Source organism: Neocloeon triangulifer, unplaced genomic scaffold, assembly GCF_031216515.1.
Source record: "Neocloeon triangulifer isolate White Clay Creek 2 clone unplaced genomic scaffold, ASM3121651v1 ptg000014l, whole genome shotgun sequence".
Lineage (NCBI taxonomy): Eukaryota > Metazoa > Arthropoda > Insecta > Ephemeroptera > Baetidae > Neocloeon > Neocloeon triangulifer.
The window spans coordinates 5,269,991-5,288,896 of NW_026775556.1; the positions used below are offsets into that span (position 1 = coordinate 5,269,991).

Sequence of the window (18,906 nt, forward strand, 5' to 3'; positions counted from 1 at the left end):
TTTTGCAGGACTGCCGCCAGAAAGAGGTGCACCATCTGCAAAAGGGGCATCAGCAGCATCAGTCACATGATGGCGCACCACCCGCACTTGGTGAACCTGAAATGCAGCATTTGTTCTGTGCTGTTCACCAGCATGGACGCCTTCAAGGCCCACATGCCGGAGCACGCGAATGCGGTTGTGGCGAAAAAGGCGTTCAAATGCAACGTCAACCGCTGCCCCATGAAAAGGCGCGTCTTTTTAACACAGGAGCTTCTGGATGCGCACAAGAAACTGCAGCACGCCAACGGCCCCAGCTTGATCCGCTGCTACTTGTGTCCGACGAGTGTTTCCACTCATTACGTGTTGAGAAAGCACCTAATGGAGATGCACGGAGTTGACGAACCTGACTTCACTGCGCCTCCGCTGCCGCCGCCAGTGGTACTTTTTGACCTCAAAGGTCCCTTGCAATGCTTCCTTTGTCCCGAGAGATTTTCTTCAAAGCAAAATTTGGAAATTCACATTTCAAAGCACTTGGACACGGAGCTCAAGTCGGGGACACTTTTCGGCTGCGACAGTTGCGATTTCTCTGCGCAAACGTACGCGATTTTACTCAAGCACTATCGCGTCGTCCACCAGCAGGACAGGCCCATTCAACGGCGGTGCGACTTTTGCCTCGATGAATTCAGACGTGCTCACGATACTGCAGCTGACAAAGAACACATGATGCGCCATTTCAAATCGTACCAGTTCAAGTGCAAGATTTGCGGCAAATGCAACGCCAACAAGGCCTCGCTGGAAACCCACACATTGACTTTCCATCAAAACGAGGAGGGCGTCTTTTGCGACATTTGCAAGCGGTATTTCAGAAAGAGCGCGATTTATACCCACAGAATGCGGCACACGACTTCGCTGCCCTTTCTCTTCTGTTTGCATTGCGATTATTATAATCAGTGGAAAAAACAACTTGCTTCACACATGAATGTCCATTTGCCCTGATTTCGGATTTCAAATAAGTTGCTGAAAAAAACAACAATTTCTGGAAAAATATTTTCTTGTAGGAAAATGCGATGTAGTGGCTTGCTTTGAATATAACTATTGACACAAACATAAAAATAAAAATTTTAAGGAAATTAATTGTATAAAAAAATAAAATAAAAAATTCTTTTTCTTGTGGTGTTGGTGGTGTTGAGCTTTGGCTTTGTTTGCCAGAACCAATTTACATAGCTAAAATTTCTGTGACTCATTTGTATGACAAATAAACAACAACTATGGAAATTTTTTCACTTTTATTTGTTGTCTTTAGAGGTCAAAAAAGAAACAATTTTGATACGGAGAATATTGCTGACAATGAGTCCTGAGGGAAATGGAATTGAAATGCATAATATAAATGAGTACATATAAAATGAAAAATGAGAAAAGTTAAACGGCTTAATTATCGTAAGCGAATTATATAGCAGAGAGCTGAATACATATTTTACAGTTAATAATTTACAAACCTTTGTTTGAAAATAGAACAAATTCGGATCTAAGATATAAAATATTCTTATATATGTACTTTTGTCTGGGGATCATAATTAAAATTTCTTTTTTTGATATTTTAAATTTTTTTACTACAATGAGAACCAAAAAGTTGAACGATTTTTCCAGGAACCAAACTCGGGCAAGAATCTGCCAAGAAGAGGGCATTGACAGCAATCTTAGGATGAAACGTCATCTTGCTCAAATGAATCTGAAATGCAGAATCTGTTCGAAGACTTTCATCGACGTCAATAAGCGCAAAGCCCACTTGCAGGAGCACAAAAAGGATTCCGATAGACTTTTCTGCGAGAACGCCGTTTGCGTGAAAAACAGCCTTTCTTTCATAGACCTGGATCATTTGAAGCTGCACATGCAAATTTACCACGGAAGTGCAAAGTACAAATGCAGAGACTGCTACCATTCTTTTTCCGATCCAGCGCAGTTGGTGGCGCACAGAGAACGTTATCACAACTTTCTATGCAACCAATGCAATATTAGCTATTCCCATGAAAACGATTTGCTGCAGCACATAGAGAATCACAAAATCAAAATATTTTCTGAAACTGTTCCTACTCAATTTGAGTGCAATGAGTGCGAAGGTGTTTCTTTTCCCAGTCAAAATCTGTTGATGATGCATATAAAAAATGGGCACGACAATGATAAATACAAATGCAAAGAATGCAACACTAATTTCTGGACAGCTGAACTGCTCGCCCGTCATTTGCATAAAGTCCATCGTATTTGTATTTTGGATGGATTGGGTCCCCAGCCAGACATCAACGGTCGTTTGCAATGCAATTTCTGTCCTGAAAGTTTTTGACCTGGAAAAAAATTGAGAGGCACATTGCGGAACATTTGGAAAATTTGGCAAAATACCGGGTTCCTTTCAGATGCAACAGTTGCGATTCGTCACACGTGAATTACAAAAATTTCTGCAAACATTTGCTCTCCTCTCATGGAGTAAAAAGGCCGACCTTCAGTTCTCACATACACCTGTCAGGGCTGTCACCTGTAATTATCTCAAGAATAAATTTTAATGAGCTACTCAAACAATCTGAAAGTTCCGTAAATCAAGTAAACAAGAAGCAGCCAAAATTAAAAGCTGGTGGGCCAAAATTAGAAAAGGCCCGGACGAAATCTGGTCCCACAAGACAGCCAAAGCCCAAGAAAAACTCTGGACTTGGAAAATTGAAATTTAATTTGTTGAAAAATTAGATAGAGTGGCTACATTAAGTTAGAAGGTTAAGTTTTATTCTAAATGCGCTTGAAAAACAAAATTGAAAACCAGTAATTTAAACAATTGATTAGAGGCCAATGATCGTTACATGTTTCAAACCAAAATTTCTCTGAATAATAAATCTATGGTAGAAACGCACTATATTTGTCAAGTTTATTCATAAAAAAACCGGCTGTAAAAAATATATAATCCCAAGAAAATAATACGCACGAAAAAGGGATTACATATAAAAATTAAAAGAAAGGCCACCCTGTCTTTATTATAATGTTCAGAATTTAAAGTATGGACTAAAATGTTAGCATTGGGAACTTAATTTCTCTTGAAAATCAATTTAGGTGATTTTTAGGCTCAAAAAATTTAAATGAATTTAATTGAATATTCGAATATATTTTTGATGATAATTAAAACAGTGTGAATTAATCGCAGTTTTTAATGTTATTGTCGCCAAGTACAAAAGAACCAAAAAGTGAACGATTTTTGCAGGAACCAAACCCAGGCAGGGTGCAGAATGTGCAAAGAAGGTTCGATTGACTGCAAGCACAGGAAGCAATGGCCACTCAAATGCGGCTGGTGCAAAAAGGCTTTCTTGGGCATTGAGAATTTCAAAGCGCACATCCCGGAGCACAAGAAGGTCAAGAAGGCGTCCAAGATAATCCTAAAGTACTCCTGCAAAGTCGGTTCCTGCCTCAAAAATCGCATTTCTTTTGCAAACCTGGAGCATTTTAATCTTCACACAAAAACCTACCACGAAAATGATAAATTCAAATGCAAAAGCTGCAATAAGTATTTTCCCTACGCAGCGCCATTGATGGCGCACAGAAAGCAACATCACAAAGTTTTCAATGAATGCAACAAATGCGATATTAATTTTGTCAACCAAGTAGATTTGATGGAGCACAGACGAAAATATCACAAAATTGTTTCATATTCGTGCAACGAGTGCAAAGGTTTTACTTTTTGTGACGCGGAACAGTTGAAGTTGCACATTCGAAGTGTTCACAAAGATGACAAAAACATGTGCAAAAAAATGCAACATTCACTTCCGCACAATTTCACAGCTCAGAAATCATATCCTTAAAGCCCATGGTCTTAGCCAAATGGAGCAACTCGGTCCCCCGCCAGAGACACTATGCAACATAAATGGTCATTTGCTATGCGGTTTCTGTCCCGAAAGATTTTCCTGTAGAAAAAATCTGAAAAAGCACATTAAGGAGCATTTGGAAAATTTGAAAATTTTTGGCTTACTTTTCAGGTGTGGCAGTTGTGATTTTTCGGTTAAGAATTACGGAAGATTTTATAATCATTTGCTCTCCTTTCACGGAGTAAAAAGGCCAAAATTCAAACTTCGGTGTGGCTTTTGCCAACGAGATTTCTCAAATCAGCCGTACCTCAACCACCATATTGAGGTCGCGCACTTGAAAAAATAATGCTTGTTTGCAAAATATACGAGCGGGGTATTATTAAGAGCGCATTCAATTCTTATAGTCGGATTTTAAAAATTAGTGACATATTTATTAATTGGAAATAATAATTATTGACAATATTAAAATTAAAAAAAAAAAATTTTGAGAGATATTTGTTTAATCCAAAACTTCTGCCTCTTCAAAGTCCACGTCTGGGCTGCAGAGTGAATGTAATTATTTAAAATAGAAACATTATATATATACATGAATCCGCAAGTATCATAGAAATAATTTGCGATTAGTTGGTTTAGGCTCTAAAAATGAAAATGAAATTCCAGCTGTGTTTTTTAATTGAACATATGTCCAAGAAAAACAATAATAAAATTGATTATAATTATTTGAATAAAATTTACCATAGCTTTTATTTTTTTTTTTTTAATTTCACAACAACAACAAACCAAAATCTGAACGAATTTTTGCAGGAACCAAACCCTGGCAAGGTGCAGAATCTGCAATGAAGAGGGTATTGACCGCAATCACATGATGACGCACCATTTCGACCAAATGAATCTCAAATGCGGCATCTGCTCAAGGGTTTTCATTGGCTTCGATAAGTTCAAAGCCCACTTTATGGAGCACAACAAGCCGGTCCAGGTTCGCCAAAAATACTCCTGCGAAATTGGTTCCTGCCTGACAAACAGAATTTCTTTTTCCTGCGAGGAGCATTTAAAGATGCACCGAAAAAATTTCCACGAAAATGTTCAATCCATCGATTGCAACATTTCTTACTCCCAGCCACAGTATTTAGCGCAGCACCAAAAACATGACCACGAAACTCTTTTAAAATACAAATGCCTAAAATGCGACTTTAAGTTTGTGAATACAGAATTATTGGGTCTGCATGTGGTAAGAATCCACGGCGCTCAATATTTAGATGAAATTGGTCCTCTGCCTGAAACACTTTGTGACATAAACGGTCGTTTTCAGTGCGGTTTCTGCCCAGAGAGATTTCGCTCAAAGAAAATTCTGAAGAAGCACATTTCTGAGCACTTGGACAATTTAGAAAAATGCCATAAACTTTTCAGGTGCGCCCGTTGCTATTTTTCCGTTGAGTCTTATAGTAAATTCTGGCACCACTTGTGTTCCGCTCATGGAATAAATAGACCAATCTTCAAAATTCGATGTGATCTTTGCCTCAAAGAGTTTAAGCAAAAAGGTGGCTTTCTACATCACATGCGGCACGCGCACTTGAAAACTGGTGTAAGTTGCCAAAGCTGCGGTAAGGTTGTACCCAAAAAATTGATGAAGTACCACTTAGAATCGCACAACACAACGCCACAGTTTTTCTGCGAGCTCTGTGACTACGGAACGCACAGAAAGCTTTGCATCAAAATACACATCGAGAGCATGCATCTGAAAAAGAAGCGCCGCCAGCAGCGCAGGTGTCCAGTTTGCAAGGGCTGGTACAAAAGACTTGACTTACATATTTTGACCATTCACAACAAGAACGTGGCAAATTCAAATGGCAAAAAGAAATCGCAGACGGGTGGAAATCGATCTCGGCATGATAGGAAGCCTTTCCATTGCCGAATTTGCAGCAGGATTTTCTTACGAAAGACAAATTTTCGCAATCACGTATTTTTACGACACGGCTTGAATCCCTACCCGTGCCACAAGTGCGAAGAAAAGTTTGTTTTGTTCAAGCAGCTTCGGTCGCATTGCACGAATGTTCATAATGAAAGGATTGATAAAGTTACCATAGACTTTGAAAGCTTAATTTTTGCCGGAATGCCGCAGCCAAGCTCCAAGCAGTGATTGGTGATGAGCGGAATCACCTGAAATGTAGATTTTTAGAATAAATTCAGTTATTAAAATAATTTAACTATAGTTAAGCAAAACTTAGTTCAGGAAATGCGTTTGAAAGGATAAAAAAAAAATGCTTAATTGATTATCTATATGTGCTAAATATCACAAAATGTGTGAAATTAAAATTATGTTTTACCAATCTGAATTGCATACCCAAAGAAAAGCTCCATTTCACAAGGTTAAGAATCCGATGTACATGATTTTGTGTTGAAACAAACAGAAATGTATGATTCATGAATAAACAAGTAAAATATATAAAATAGACAACAATAATAATAAAAAGCTAAAAAACAAATGAATTTTCTGATTCTAACTCCATCACTTTAGTTGGAAAGCAATCAGATTCAAGATGTGTATTTGAAAATCAAGTAAGAATGGGGACATTGTAATGTTTGTTCAAAGAATATTTTCATTAATAAAAGAATCTATTAAAAATTACATTATTTATTTTATTCTCCATTAGCTACATAGATAATCGGTTTTTGTATGGTACTTATATCATCGATCATATAACCAAGAATGGGAAACATGAGAAAAAAACGTCATTCACAAAAAAATTGTATGCATAAGTTGAACATTCATATAAATTTATATATATTATTACACTTGAAAATAAAACGATTCTTTTATAACAAGCCTGAAATTAATTTCTTCACCACATAAAATATTGCAAAAAAAATTAATTTCAAGTCATTGATATGGAAAGGAGAGAAATTATCAGGGTGCTAGAAAAATCATAAAAAAAATGAAAACCTAAACATGTTTTAAATTCACTGTTTGCAAGTTGTCATTTTTATTTCTCCTTATGTAATTACAACTTGACGGGGGAAAATGTTTTTAAATTACAGATAAAACTTTAAAAGTGTCAAATGAACTTTAGATTGAAAAATAATGTAATTCAAAATAAATTTTGCGACTGAACTTTAAATTTTTTTACATTTTTTAGTAGTATTAATTATGTTTATAGCAGTAGTGCTTGTTGTGCCATTCCTGTTCAGTTTTTCTCCTTTTGTTTTCTTTTTTTTCTTCGTGTGACAGTTGGAATTAGAGTGTTCGACGGGACTCAGTCCCGACTGGTCCCCGCGGGACCGGCACCGTTTCCTTTTAGAGCAGCGGGAACGGGAAGGGACGCGGGACTGGGAAATCGGCAAACAAAGAGGAATTAAAAAATAAACCAGTTTTCGGTTCCCTGTTTTGTCAAATTAATATAATTTTTCAAAATTTATAAATATAAATTTCTTAAGAGTTTATATTAGATATTTTTTTTCTGAAAATGAAATTATAACAAACAAAAAAATTGCAAGATAATATATTTAGAAATTGGAGTCATAAATATAAATTGGCCAACCCGCAGTGCATATGAGTAGTGCTATTTGCATACCACAAAAACTGGATTATTTTTATAACTGATTGCGGGAATCGGGACGGGTCCGGGAATTATGTTTTAGGCACTCCCGGGAACGGGACCAGACTCGGGAAAATTTTTGAAAAAAAAATCGGGTATGGAACGAGAAAATTTGCGAGAATTGGTCCCGTCAAACACTCTAGTTGGAATAAAAGATGATAGAAAACCAAAAAGCTGAACGATTTTTGCAGGAACCAGGAAAGGCGCAGCATCTGCAGTGAAGATGCTTTTGACCGCAATCCGGCGCTGCCGAGCCATCAAAGGGAGGCTAAAGAGTACTTCTGCGAATGCGCCGCTTGCCCGAAGAGAGGCACTTCATTTTCCAATCGATCTCTATGGACGAAGCACATTCAGCGTGAACATCAAAATTTAAAATATGAATGCAAAAAGTGCAATCTCACGTTTGTCGACGTCAGGAAATTCCGCTCGCATTTGTCCGCAGTACATGACATTCGACCCGTCAATCAATTTGGTCCCCCGCCGGAGATACTTTGTGACCTTAAAGGTCATTTCCAGTGTGAATTATGCCCACAACGATTTTTGACAAAGCAGATTTTAAAAAGGCACCTGATGATGCATTTGACATTTTTAATGAAAAGCGGAAAACCTTTAGCGTGTTCCACTTGCGATTTTTCGTACATAAACTATTGGGACTTCTGCACTCACATGGAATCCGCTCACGCGATGAAGATACCGACCTTCAAACCGCGTTGCGACCTATGCCTCAGAGAATTTAAAATGAAAAAAAGTCTCAACCAACATATGGAAGCTGTACATTTAAAAATGCGCCAGATTTCCTGCAAAATATGCAAACGAATTTATAACAAGAGTCATATTTGGTTTCACTTACAAACTCACAAATCAAAGCCGGATTTCTTTTGCGCACACTGCGACTTTGCTTCCCGTACAAAGTTGGGTCTAATGCGTCACGTTTTAGACATGCACATAGCGGAAAAGGTCCAGTGTAATTTTTGCGCATTCAGTTGCGTCCCCAGCTATTTAAAAATTCATTTGAAATCGCACGAGGAAAAGATGCAGTGCAAAATGTGTAATTTGAAAATCAGAGCTGCATATATGCAGAGACACATGGACTTGAGTCATTCGAAAACCAAGAAGCCTTTCGTTTGCAAGGTGTGTGGTTGGTTCACTGTGAAGTTGAGCAGTTTCCGCGATCACATATACAAAGTGCACGGTTTGAGCCCCTACCCATGTCACAGGTGCGACGAGAAATTCTTGACATTCAAGGAATGTAAATCTCACCTTGTTTACTGTCACAATGAAAAGGTTTATAACGGGTTCCACATCGACGAAAACTTAATTTTTGCTGGACACGTTAACAAAAAATAAAATATTTCAATTTTGATTGTGATGCGTCTTCAATTCAAAATGACGCGCTCCTACGTTTTGTGCTCCCCGCTCCGCTCGCGCTCGTTAGCAAAATCATTGCTCCGCTCCCACTCCTTTTTATAATAATTAATTATAATGTAAATAGCAGTTTGTCTTTTCAAACGTATGCTGTAATTTTGAGCCTATTGATTAATTTATTATTAATTCGGTCCATAAACAGTCATTTAAAATAGAAAAAATTTTGCTTTTGCAGAAAGTGCTGAAAATAATGTAAAAAAAAATCTGTTTGCTGAAAATAGTAATGAAGTCCACATAAAACAATTGTAATTGATTAATAATAGCCCAAATTAAGCTTGAAAATAAGCAATTTAAAACAAAATGGAAAATTTATTATTCGTGACAAAATAAATGCTTATAATCAGGTTAAAATTACATCAAACGAAATTTTTACCGAAAACCTCAGATTAAATTTCAAATAAACTAAAATTAGAATAAAAATGTCATGAATTTAAATTTTTCTTTGTTTTTTTCCTAGGTTTAAATTTATACGTTCATAGCGATCCATACACTTGTTTAATTTCATCTGAAGACACGTCAAATTAAATTAATTTGTAAAAGTTAATTGATAATTAAAATTCCTACTGAATTAAAAAAAGAAGCATTTCATTTTACCATACACTTTGAAATCAAAATCTTAAATTATTATCATTTTAAGTTTGTTGGAAATGAGTTTTTTAAGTTATGAAAGTTTAGAATATCAAAAATTAAACGTGTAAAATGTTCATTTCTGTTTGGAAAACGAAGGCAAAAATATTTACTTCTGTTGTTGGTGAAGTGCGCTTATGAGCGCCGCTTGCCAACCTTGGATTACACCTTGCCTAATTACAGCAATGGTTTTTAATTTCGAGAAATATTTTTATTTGATATCATATTATAAAGATGAATCAATAACATTAGTTGTTTTGCGTAATTTTTCTTTTAATTTTTTAAAAACATTTCTGTACTTCATTTTGACATATTTGTTTCATACAGCTTGAAACATAAGCAGGGGAAATAGAAAAAAATCCATGCAATTCAACTCATATTTTCATCTGCTGTGAAAACGACCAATTTTTTTAATAACTGTTTTCAGGGTGACTGAGCAGATTTCCTGTCATCTTTGCAAAATTCCAGTGGTCAATCTGGCGGAGCATTTCCTGATGACTCACAATGCTACCAGACTTAACGTCAAGTGCGGGTTGTGTTCGAAGCAATTCGAGAGCATCGATTTGTTTAAGAGGCACATGCCCGAGCACATGGGAAAACCAAGCGAGGAGACTTGGAAGTACAAATGCAACTATATCAGATGCAAACAACGGTTTGCCGACAAGAGCTTCTTCATTACACACGTCATCCTCATCCACAAGAAAAAACCTCTTCCTTGCGAGTTCTGCGATGAAGTTCTGATCGATAAACCGCAATATCTAGACCACATGAAAAATTTCCACAAAAATAAATTGCCTGCTCCTGAAACTCTGTGCGACCCCGAAGGTCAAATGTTTTGCCAATTCTGCCCCGAGAGGTTTCTGACGAGAGAAAATTTGGAAAAGCATATTTTGCTGCATTTGGAGAGCCTCCGAGAGATGGGCCAGCCCCACTGCTGCAAACCATGCGACTTCGTAACTGGAAGTTACCGTTTTTTGCTTCGCCATTTGGAGGATTGGCACAACATTGAGAGGAAAATCGTTCCCAAAACCGACTGCGACATTTGCGGAAAAGTGTTCGAATACCGCGATAGTATGCAATCTCATATGAGGAATCACTCTGTTCGCCGTCGCGAACGCGAACCCAAGAGGCCCGTTCTTGTTACATGCGATATCTGTGGAAAGATTCTACTCAAACATTCCCTCTTGGGTCACAAAAAATTACTCCATGAGAATAATATTTCGCTGGTCTGCGAAATTTGCGGCCAAATCTTCACCAGCGAAAACTCTCTGAAAATCCACATGTATCGTCATTCTGAGATGGAGTTCAACTGTGGGCACTGCGACTACAAATCTCATCGGAAACTTTACTTGGAAAAGCACATTGAGCGCCACATGACCAAAAAGGTCAAATGCAGCATTTGCGGCGCATCCGTTTTGTATCTGAAGAACCACTTAAAGAAAAGCCACGGCCCAAAACAGACTTTCCAATGCAGTATTTGTGACAAAACTATTTCCTGCAACCCAAAAGCAATCATGACGCACAGGAACAGTCATCTGGGACTTCGACCTTTCAAATGCGAAGAGTGCGGAAAGTCGTTCGCAGTTCAATTCAACATGCGAAACCACCAACTGAAGAAACACGGCATCAAAGCCTTTGAATGCAACATTTGCAACAAACCGTTCCAAAACGGCCTCAACCTGAAAAAGCACAAGGAGAAAGTGCACTTTAATTTACCCAAGAGAAGCTTGAAAATTAGCTAGGCACTAAAATGCAAAATGAAAATTATTAGGAAAAAGTGACGAACTAAATTTGTGCTAAAAATTTTGATTTATAGTAATTTTGAAATAAAAAATATGGGTTAAAATCATTTTCCTTGATTTTTTTTTAAGCCTGTTAGAGATACATCCATAATTTCATAAATATTATTTAACATTTCCACAATTTGTTGTAAAGCGTCAATTAAAAATACTTTTTGAAACACATGTCAGCCTTTACTGGAAAGGCTCTTCTTCTTTTAATACACTCTGGAATCATAATAAATTATTATTTTAAGTTAGCTATACCATTTTCTATAAAGTAATGATTGTAGTATTTTAAAATATTAAAAGCTTTTTTTTCGTTGAAAAATTATTTAAAAAAATTCAAGTGTATTCTAATAATGTATGGGTAAATAATTACTTATAAAGACTTGAGGAAACAAACTTTGCCCCTATAATACGCTTACTTTTTTTGGAAGAAGTCGATGAAGATTTTCGTATTAAAAGATAAAGTTTACTCTATATTAAGACAGATGTCAACGAAAATTGAAGAAAATTGATGGCTTTGTCCTAGTTAAAAAAATTGTTTTTTCTTCAAAAAAGAAAAAAAAATCCGGTTTACTTCACAAGTTTTGCTCAAAGTCAACGACCCTTTTTTTCAACAAGGACAAATTACGTTTTCTTCACTTCCACGTTCGTCTTTTCAAGTGCCAATTTCTTCTCAAAAATTAAAGTTAATTATTATTAAATTTTACAAAGAGAATTAAAAAATTTCATCAAAATTATTTATCAAGATAAATTGATTAATAAATTCTCTGCTTAATTTCTGTGTCATTTTTTTGATCATATATGTACATAATGTAAAATTTTTTTCCTCAAATTTATTAGTTAATCAGCTAAATAAAATACATTCCGTTAAATAAAGCAACAACTTCTTCAACTCAAACTTTAATGTGATGCGAAAACGACCAATTTGTTAATAACTGTTTGCAGACTGCCTGGGCTGGTAACCTGTCTCCTTTGCCAAATTCCGGTCGTCAATCTGGCGGAGCATATCCAGACGATTCACGGCGCCAACAGATTTAACGTCAAGTGCGGCGTGTGTTCAGAACAATTCGAGAGCATTGAATTGTTTAAGAAGCACATGCCCAAACACACGGGAAAACAAGGCGAGCAAATTTTCAAGTACAAATGCAAGAGTGCCAGGTGCCGACAGCGATTTGCCAACAAGAGCCACCTCATTAAACACATCATTCACATCCACAAGAATAAACCATTTCCTTGCGAGTTCTGCAACGAAATTTTGATCGGAAGATCTAAACTCTTGGTCCACATGAAAGATTTCCACAAAAATAAATTGGCCGCTCCTGAAACTCTGTGCGACCCCGAGGGTCAAATGTTTTGCCAATTCTGCCCCGAGAGGTTTCTGACGAGAGAAAATTTAGAAAAGCATGTTTTGCTGCATTTGGAGAGCCTCCGAGAGATGGGCAAGCCCCACTGCTGCAAACCATGCGACTTCGTAACTGGAACTTACAAAGTTTTTCTCCGCCATTTGAAAAAGTGGCACAACATGGAGAGGAAAATTGTTCCCAAAACCGATTGTGACATTTGCGGAAAAGTGTTCAAAGTCCGCGAAACTTTGCAAAGTCACTTGAGGAATCATGTTCGCTGTGAACCGAGTAAGGCGCCAGTTACTTGTGATATCTGTGGAAAGATTCTACTCAAATGTTCACTCTCGAGTCACAAAAAATATCTCCATGAGAATATTTCGCTGGTCTGCGAAATTTGCGACCAAATCTTCATCAGCGAAAACTCTCTGAAAACCCACATGCATTGCCATTCTGAGATGGAGTTCAACTGTGGGCACTGCGAATACAAATCTCATCGGAAAAAGTTCTTGGAAAAACACATTGAGCGCCACATGACCAAAAAGGTCAAATGCAGCGTTTGTAGCTCATCAGTTTTGGATCTGAAGACGCACTTAAATAGATGCCACGACCCAAAAAAGAAGATCCAATGCTATATTTGCGACAGAAACATTTCCTGCGACCCTCAATCGGCCGAGGCGCACATAAATAGGCACCTGGGACTTTGACCTTTCAAATGCGAAGAGTGCGGAAAGTTGTTTGCAGTTTTGGCCAACATGCGAAACCATAAACTGAAGATACACGGCATCAAAGCCTTTTAATTTAAAAGGGTTTGAATGCAACATTTGCAGCAAATCGTTCCAAAACGGCTTCAACTTGAAAATGCACGAGGAGAAAGTGCACTTCAACCTTCAACCTACCCAAAAGAAGCTTGAAAATTAGCTATAGAAACTAGAATAAAAATTATTAGAAAAATAAGTTTCAAACTAAATTTGTGCTACAAATTAAATTTGTGCTACAAATCTTGATTCACAGTAGTTGTAAAAAAAAATAAAAATTTAGTACTTTTTCCTTTTTTTTTTTGACACCTGTTTCTGTTTGAGAGAATTACATAATCTCATTAATATTACTTTTCATTTACACAATTTGTTGTTGTAAAACGTCAATTAAAAATACTTTTAGAAACATAAGTCAGCCTACATTGGAAAAGCTCTTCTTTTTTAAATACTTTGTAATCAAAATAGTTTTAATCATCTAAATATATATGGGTAATAAATAAACAATAAAAAAAAATGGTTTTCAAAGGTTAAAGGAAGCAAACTTTGCGTCTGCGATCACCCCCTTCATGCCTTAAATACACTTATTTTTTGGGAAGCGGTAGATAGAGATTTTCATATTAAAAATTATTAAAATTGCTCCATATTAAGAAAATTGAAAGTGAAGAAAGGGCTTTGTTCCAGTTGAAAAAGCGTTTTTTTTTCCAAAAAAGCAACGGCCCTACCAGTTTTGGTCACAGACAGCGACCCTATTTTTCAACAAGAACAAAGAACGTTTTCTTCATTTCCACAATCGTCTTCTCAAGTGCCAATTCCTTCACACAAATTAAAGTTAATTTTATTAAATTTTACATTGAGAATTTTTAAATAAAAAAATTTTCACTCAATGTTATGTATCAAGATAAATCGATAAATAATATCTCTGCTTATTTTCTATATGATAGACATACATTATTATGAAATATTGCTCCTTAATTTTTTTAATGAATCAGCTAATTAAAAAAAATGCCAATATATATAAATAAAATCAACAACTTCTTCAACTCCAACTTTCATATGATGTGAAAACGACCAATGTGTTAATAACTGTTTGCAGGCCGACTGAGCTGGTGACCTGTCACATTTGCCAAGTCCCGGTTGTCAATCTGGCGGGGCATATCCTGACGATTCACGGCTCCATGAGATTTAACGTCAAGTGCGGCTTGTGCTCAAAACAATTCGAAAGATTTGATTTGTTTAGAAAGCACATGCCCGAACATACAGGAAAACCAGGCGAGCAAATTTTCAAGTACAAATGCAACAGTAGCAATTGCCGACATCGATTTGCCGACAAGAGCCACCTCATGACACACATTATTCACATCCACAAGAATAAACCATTTCCTTGCGAGTTCTGCGACGAAATTCTGATCGAAAGATCTAAATTCATGATCCACATGAAAGATTTCCACAAAAGTAAATTGGCCGCTCCTGAAACTCTGTGCGACCCTGAAGGTCAAATGTTTTGCCAATTCTGCCCCGAGAGATTTCTGACAAGGGAAAATTTAGAAAAGCATATTTTGCTGCATTTGGAGAGCCTCCGAGAGATGAGCAAGCCCCACTGCTGCAAACCGTGTGGCTTCACAACTGGATCTTACGAAATTTTTCTCCGACATTTGAAGGAGTGGCACAACATTGAGAGGGAAATCGTCCCCAAAACTGATTGTGACTTATGCGGAAAAGTGCTCAAAGTCTACGAAAATATGCAAAGTCACTTGAGGAATCATGTTCGCTGTGAGCCGAGTAAAGAGCATGTTACCTGCGATATTTGTGGAAAGATTCTACTCAAATGTTCTCTGTCGACCCACAAAAAATTACTCCATGAGAATAATATTTCGCTGGTCTGCGAAATTTGCGGCCAAATCTTCACCAGCGAAAACTCTCTGAAAACCCACATGTATCGTCATTCTGAGATGGAGTTCAATTGTGGGCACTGCGACTACAAATCTCATCGGAAACTTTACTTGGAAAAGCACATTGAGCGCCACATGACCAAAAAGGTCAAATGCAGCATTTGCAGCGCATCTGTTTTGGATCTGAAGAACCACTTAAAGAAAAGCCACGGCCCAAAACAGACTTTCCAATGCAGTATTTGTGACAAAACTATTTCCTGCAACCCAAAAGCAATCATGAAGCACAGGAACAGTCACCTGGGACTTCGACCTTTCAAATGCGAAGAGTGTGGAAAGTCATTCGCAGTTCAATTCAACATGCGAAACCACCAACTGAAGAAACACGGCATCAAAGCCTTTGAATGCAACATTTGCAACAAGCCGTTCCAAAACGGCCTCAACCTGAAAAAGCACAAGGAGAAAGTGCACTTTAATTTACCCCAGAGAAGCTTGAAAATTAGCTATAGACACTAAAATGCAAAATTAATTGTTTTATTTGTGCTACAAATCTTGATTCACAGCAATTGTAAAATAAAAATGAGGAGATATAAATCTCTTTTCCGTGATTTATTTTTATTTGTGTGGGGGAAATTCTCGTTTAAATTAATTTACATTTCTACAATTTGATCTTGGGATAAGCAGAACACATTTTTTTCACACATAATAAATTCTGCCCTAACTGTTTTTAACACACCTTGGAATCAAAAACATAATAAATAATTTTTTTTTTGTTAAAAAATTTATTTTTTAGTTTGAAGACAACGAAAACGATCAACTTTTGGGCTGGAAAATTTCAAAATAAACTGTGGCAACTCAATCGTTACAAAATCAGAAATAATTTAAATGGAGAAAACTAATAATTATTTTTACTGTCATTTAAATTTAGGATAATGAAAATGCTGTAAATAGGCTACACAAACAATGATCAGTGAATCAAATTCTTTTTTAATTTAAAATTGAACAAATATTCCTAAGCTAAATTTTTTGCATGAGCTAGAAATTCAAGGTGCTGCATGAGCAAAGCAGCGCCGTCAAGCGATTGATTTCTCAGGGTAAGAAGACGAGCTACATGAGAAGCATTTTTTGCCAGAAGCGATTTGCAAATTACGACCAGCTCAAGGAGCACATCCGAAATCCAGCAAGCTTCAATTGCACTATAGGCAGCCTGCAGCGTTTCTTCACTCGTTGGCACCTGAAAATTCACCTCGTCGAGGTGTGAGAGTGCAAAATTTTCGAAAAACTCATCTGGCCGAAATGAGAAATGCTCAGTCACGTCAAGCAATGCCACGGATACAAAATCGGCAACATCGAAAAGCTGCGTGACCCAGATAAATTGTAATAAAGATTATCATATTGCAGTTGATATGAAAGTTTTTTTTTTTAAATCGCATGAAAATTCAAAATATTCATTAAGGTTGAATTAGGTTAAGATGAATTGCAAAATGTAAATGAATTAATCAGAAGTGCATCAAATTTGCAATAAATTTTGTTTTGGTAAGAAAAATTTTATTTTAATCAGTTGAATCTCAACTCATCCAGACCCTAATTGATGTAAGAGCATAGCAGATTACGCCTTGATCATTTAATTAAATAATTATGAGTTAAAAGTAAATTAAAGACTGAATATTTAATTTTAATTACAAAAAATATTTTACTTTTAAACTGGGAAAAGAAAATTATAAAACAAAAATTTAAAAATGAAATGAAATTAAATGTGAATTTAATTTAATACATAAAATAAAATCATATTTCAAATATTAGTTAAAAATAGATCAATAAGAAAAAAATTAAATTAGTGTTAGCAGGATAAAAATTTACATGAAAGCAAATTGTAAAAAAATATTTTCAGTATTTTTTAAATTATCAATTAAAAAAATTCCTTAGCCTTAACAGGACGCAGGAAATTACAGAAAGTATAAAAGGATGAAAACTCTCATGATAAAAACAGGCAAGTTTGAGTAAAAATTATCCCCCTATATCTCCGGAACAAAAACTAACTTTTTAAATTTGCAAACTCATTTGAAATTAACCCTGACGCAGAATTAAAAATGTATACAAATACCAAGTGGGCAGATCTGAGGAATGCGTTTTTTCAGGGCGCGGCCGAAGTTGTGCAAGGAGGAGGAGGACTCGTCGACGACGTGCGACCTGTGCCAGGTGAAGGAGGTGTGGACCAGGCAGCAGCTGGAGAGCCACGTGCGGCGGCACCTGCGGGAGCGGTCGCGGGTCGGCCGGCCGCGCAAATACCCCGTCGGCAACGGGCCCTTCCCGTGCAGCCTGTGCGAGAAAGTGTTCAAGCACCAGGGCCAGGTCAAGATCCACATGCGGCTGCACACGGGCGAGCGACCGTTCGCGTGCGGCCAGTGCGACAAGGCGTACGCGACCAGGAACCGCCTCAACCTGCACGTCAAGCGGACGCACATGGTGCTGAAGAAGGAGCACAGCTGCGAGGTGTGCGGCAAGTTGTTCGAGAACCACAGCACCCTCATGTTCCACCGCAAGATCCACTTTCCGGACTCGCGCACCGAGAGGTGCGAGGTGTGCGGCTGGAGCACGTACAGCAAGGGCAACCTGAAGAAGCACATGGCCACGCACGCCACCGACCGGCCGTACGTGTGCGACGAGTGCGGAAAACGCTTCACCGAGAAGTTCATCCTGCAGAAGCACAGGGAGGTGCACCGGCCCGACCGCCAGGTCTTCAAGTGCCACCTGTGCGAAAAGACCTTTTCCACGCAGCACTCGCTCAAGAACCACGTCAAGCGGCACCAGGGCCTGCTCAACTACGAGTGCGACCTGTGCGACGCGGCCTACTCGCAGATCAACTACCTGCTCAGGCACAAGTGGGAGAAGCACAAGGTGATGCCCTACAAGTGCGACGCCTGCGACAAGGGCTTCACGCACCTCCGCCTGCTCAAGAACCACTCCATCGAGGAGCACTACCGCACCGACCCCAACCTGCCCGAACTCAACGACCAAAAACCTCCGCAGTTTTGAATTGTTTCAGCAAGTAGAATAATGCAATGAGATTTGACTAGTAGATGAGGAGCAGAGCTCCTTTACAATCAGAATTATATCGAGGAAATGCCAATTTGCATTAAACTTTTTTTAGTGCCATTTTTTTTTAAATCAAAAGCTTGTATTTTTTTACGCTTTTTCTTATGATGGAACACATTTAATATGAAAATTTCAGTCTCCACTTTCAAAAACAAAATTAATTGTAAAAAAATTTTATCGATTTTTTTACTTCAAAAATGTGAACAACGCAAAATAAATTATGATACCAACAACTGCACTTTAAAATCCACAGATGGTATTAAAAATAATCAAAAGCAATCTTTTCAAATTTATCATAAGTTTGATTTTGGATTTTATTAATTTTGATAACCACCACAATATTCAATATTATTCATATTATTATTAATTGAAAAATACCCCAGTAAACTCAATTTTGCCAACTTTTGTAGCTTTTGCAGATGGTCTTTCTTTACAAAAAATATTCTTCTACAGATTAGTGTATAATTTTTTAAAGTGGCTACTGACGAGTTATCTTTAAAACTTATATTTAGCTTACTTATTTCCTCTGTTTTTGAGAGGAAATGTTGCACTGTAATGAAATGTTAAAACTAAAATTAA

General features: G+C 37.2%; 4 protein-coding genes across 4 annotated transcripts; all 4 read left to right on the forward strand.

The window, feature by feature from the left end:
* Positions 1-69: 69 nt before the first annotated feature.
* Positions 70-11,202, forward strand: LOC132201568 (zinc finger protein 208-like). Its single transcript, XM_059627807.1, has 4 exons — positions 70-836; positions 1,627-1,893; positions 3,218-3,394; positions 9,888-11,202. Exons 1-4 carry the CDS (start codon positions 70-72, stop codon positions 11,200-11,202), a joined length of 2,526 nt encoding a protein of 841 aa, XP_059483790.1.
* A 398-nt stretch (positions 11,203-11,600) lies between these two features.
* On the forward strand, positions 11,601-13,294 carry LOC132201576 (zinc finger protein 888-like). Its single transcript, XM_059627828.1, has 2 exons — positions 11,601-11,608; positions 12,193-13,294. Exons 1-2 carry the CDS (start codon positions 11,601-11,603, stop codon positions 13,292-13,294), a joined length of 1,110 nt encoding a protein of 369 aa, XP_059483811.1.
* A 1,295-nt stretch (positions 13,295-14,589) lies between these two features.
* On the forward strand, positions 14,590-15,747 carry LOC132201579 (zinc finger protein 431-like). The gene has a single exon (XM_059627829.1). It carries the CDS (start codon positions 14,590-14,592, stop codon positions 15,745-15,747), a length of 1,158 nt encoding a protein of 385 aa, XP_059483812.1.
* Positions 15,748-17,355: 1,608 nt separating this feature from the next.
* On the forward strand, positions 17,356-18,267 carry LOC132201580 (gastrula zinc finger protein XlCGF7.1-like). The gene has a single exon (XM_059627830.1). It carries the CDS (start codon positions 17,356-17,358, stop codon positions 18,265-18,267), a length of 912 nt encoding a protein of 303 aa, XP_059483813.1.
* The last annotated feature ends 639 nt before the right edge of the window (positions 18,268-18,906 follow it).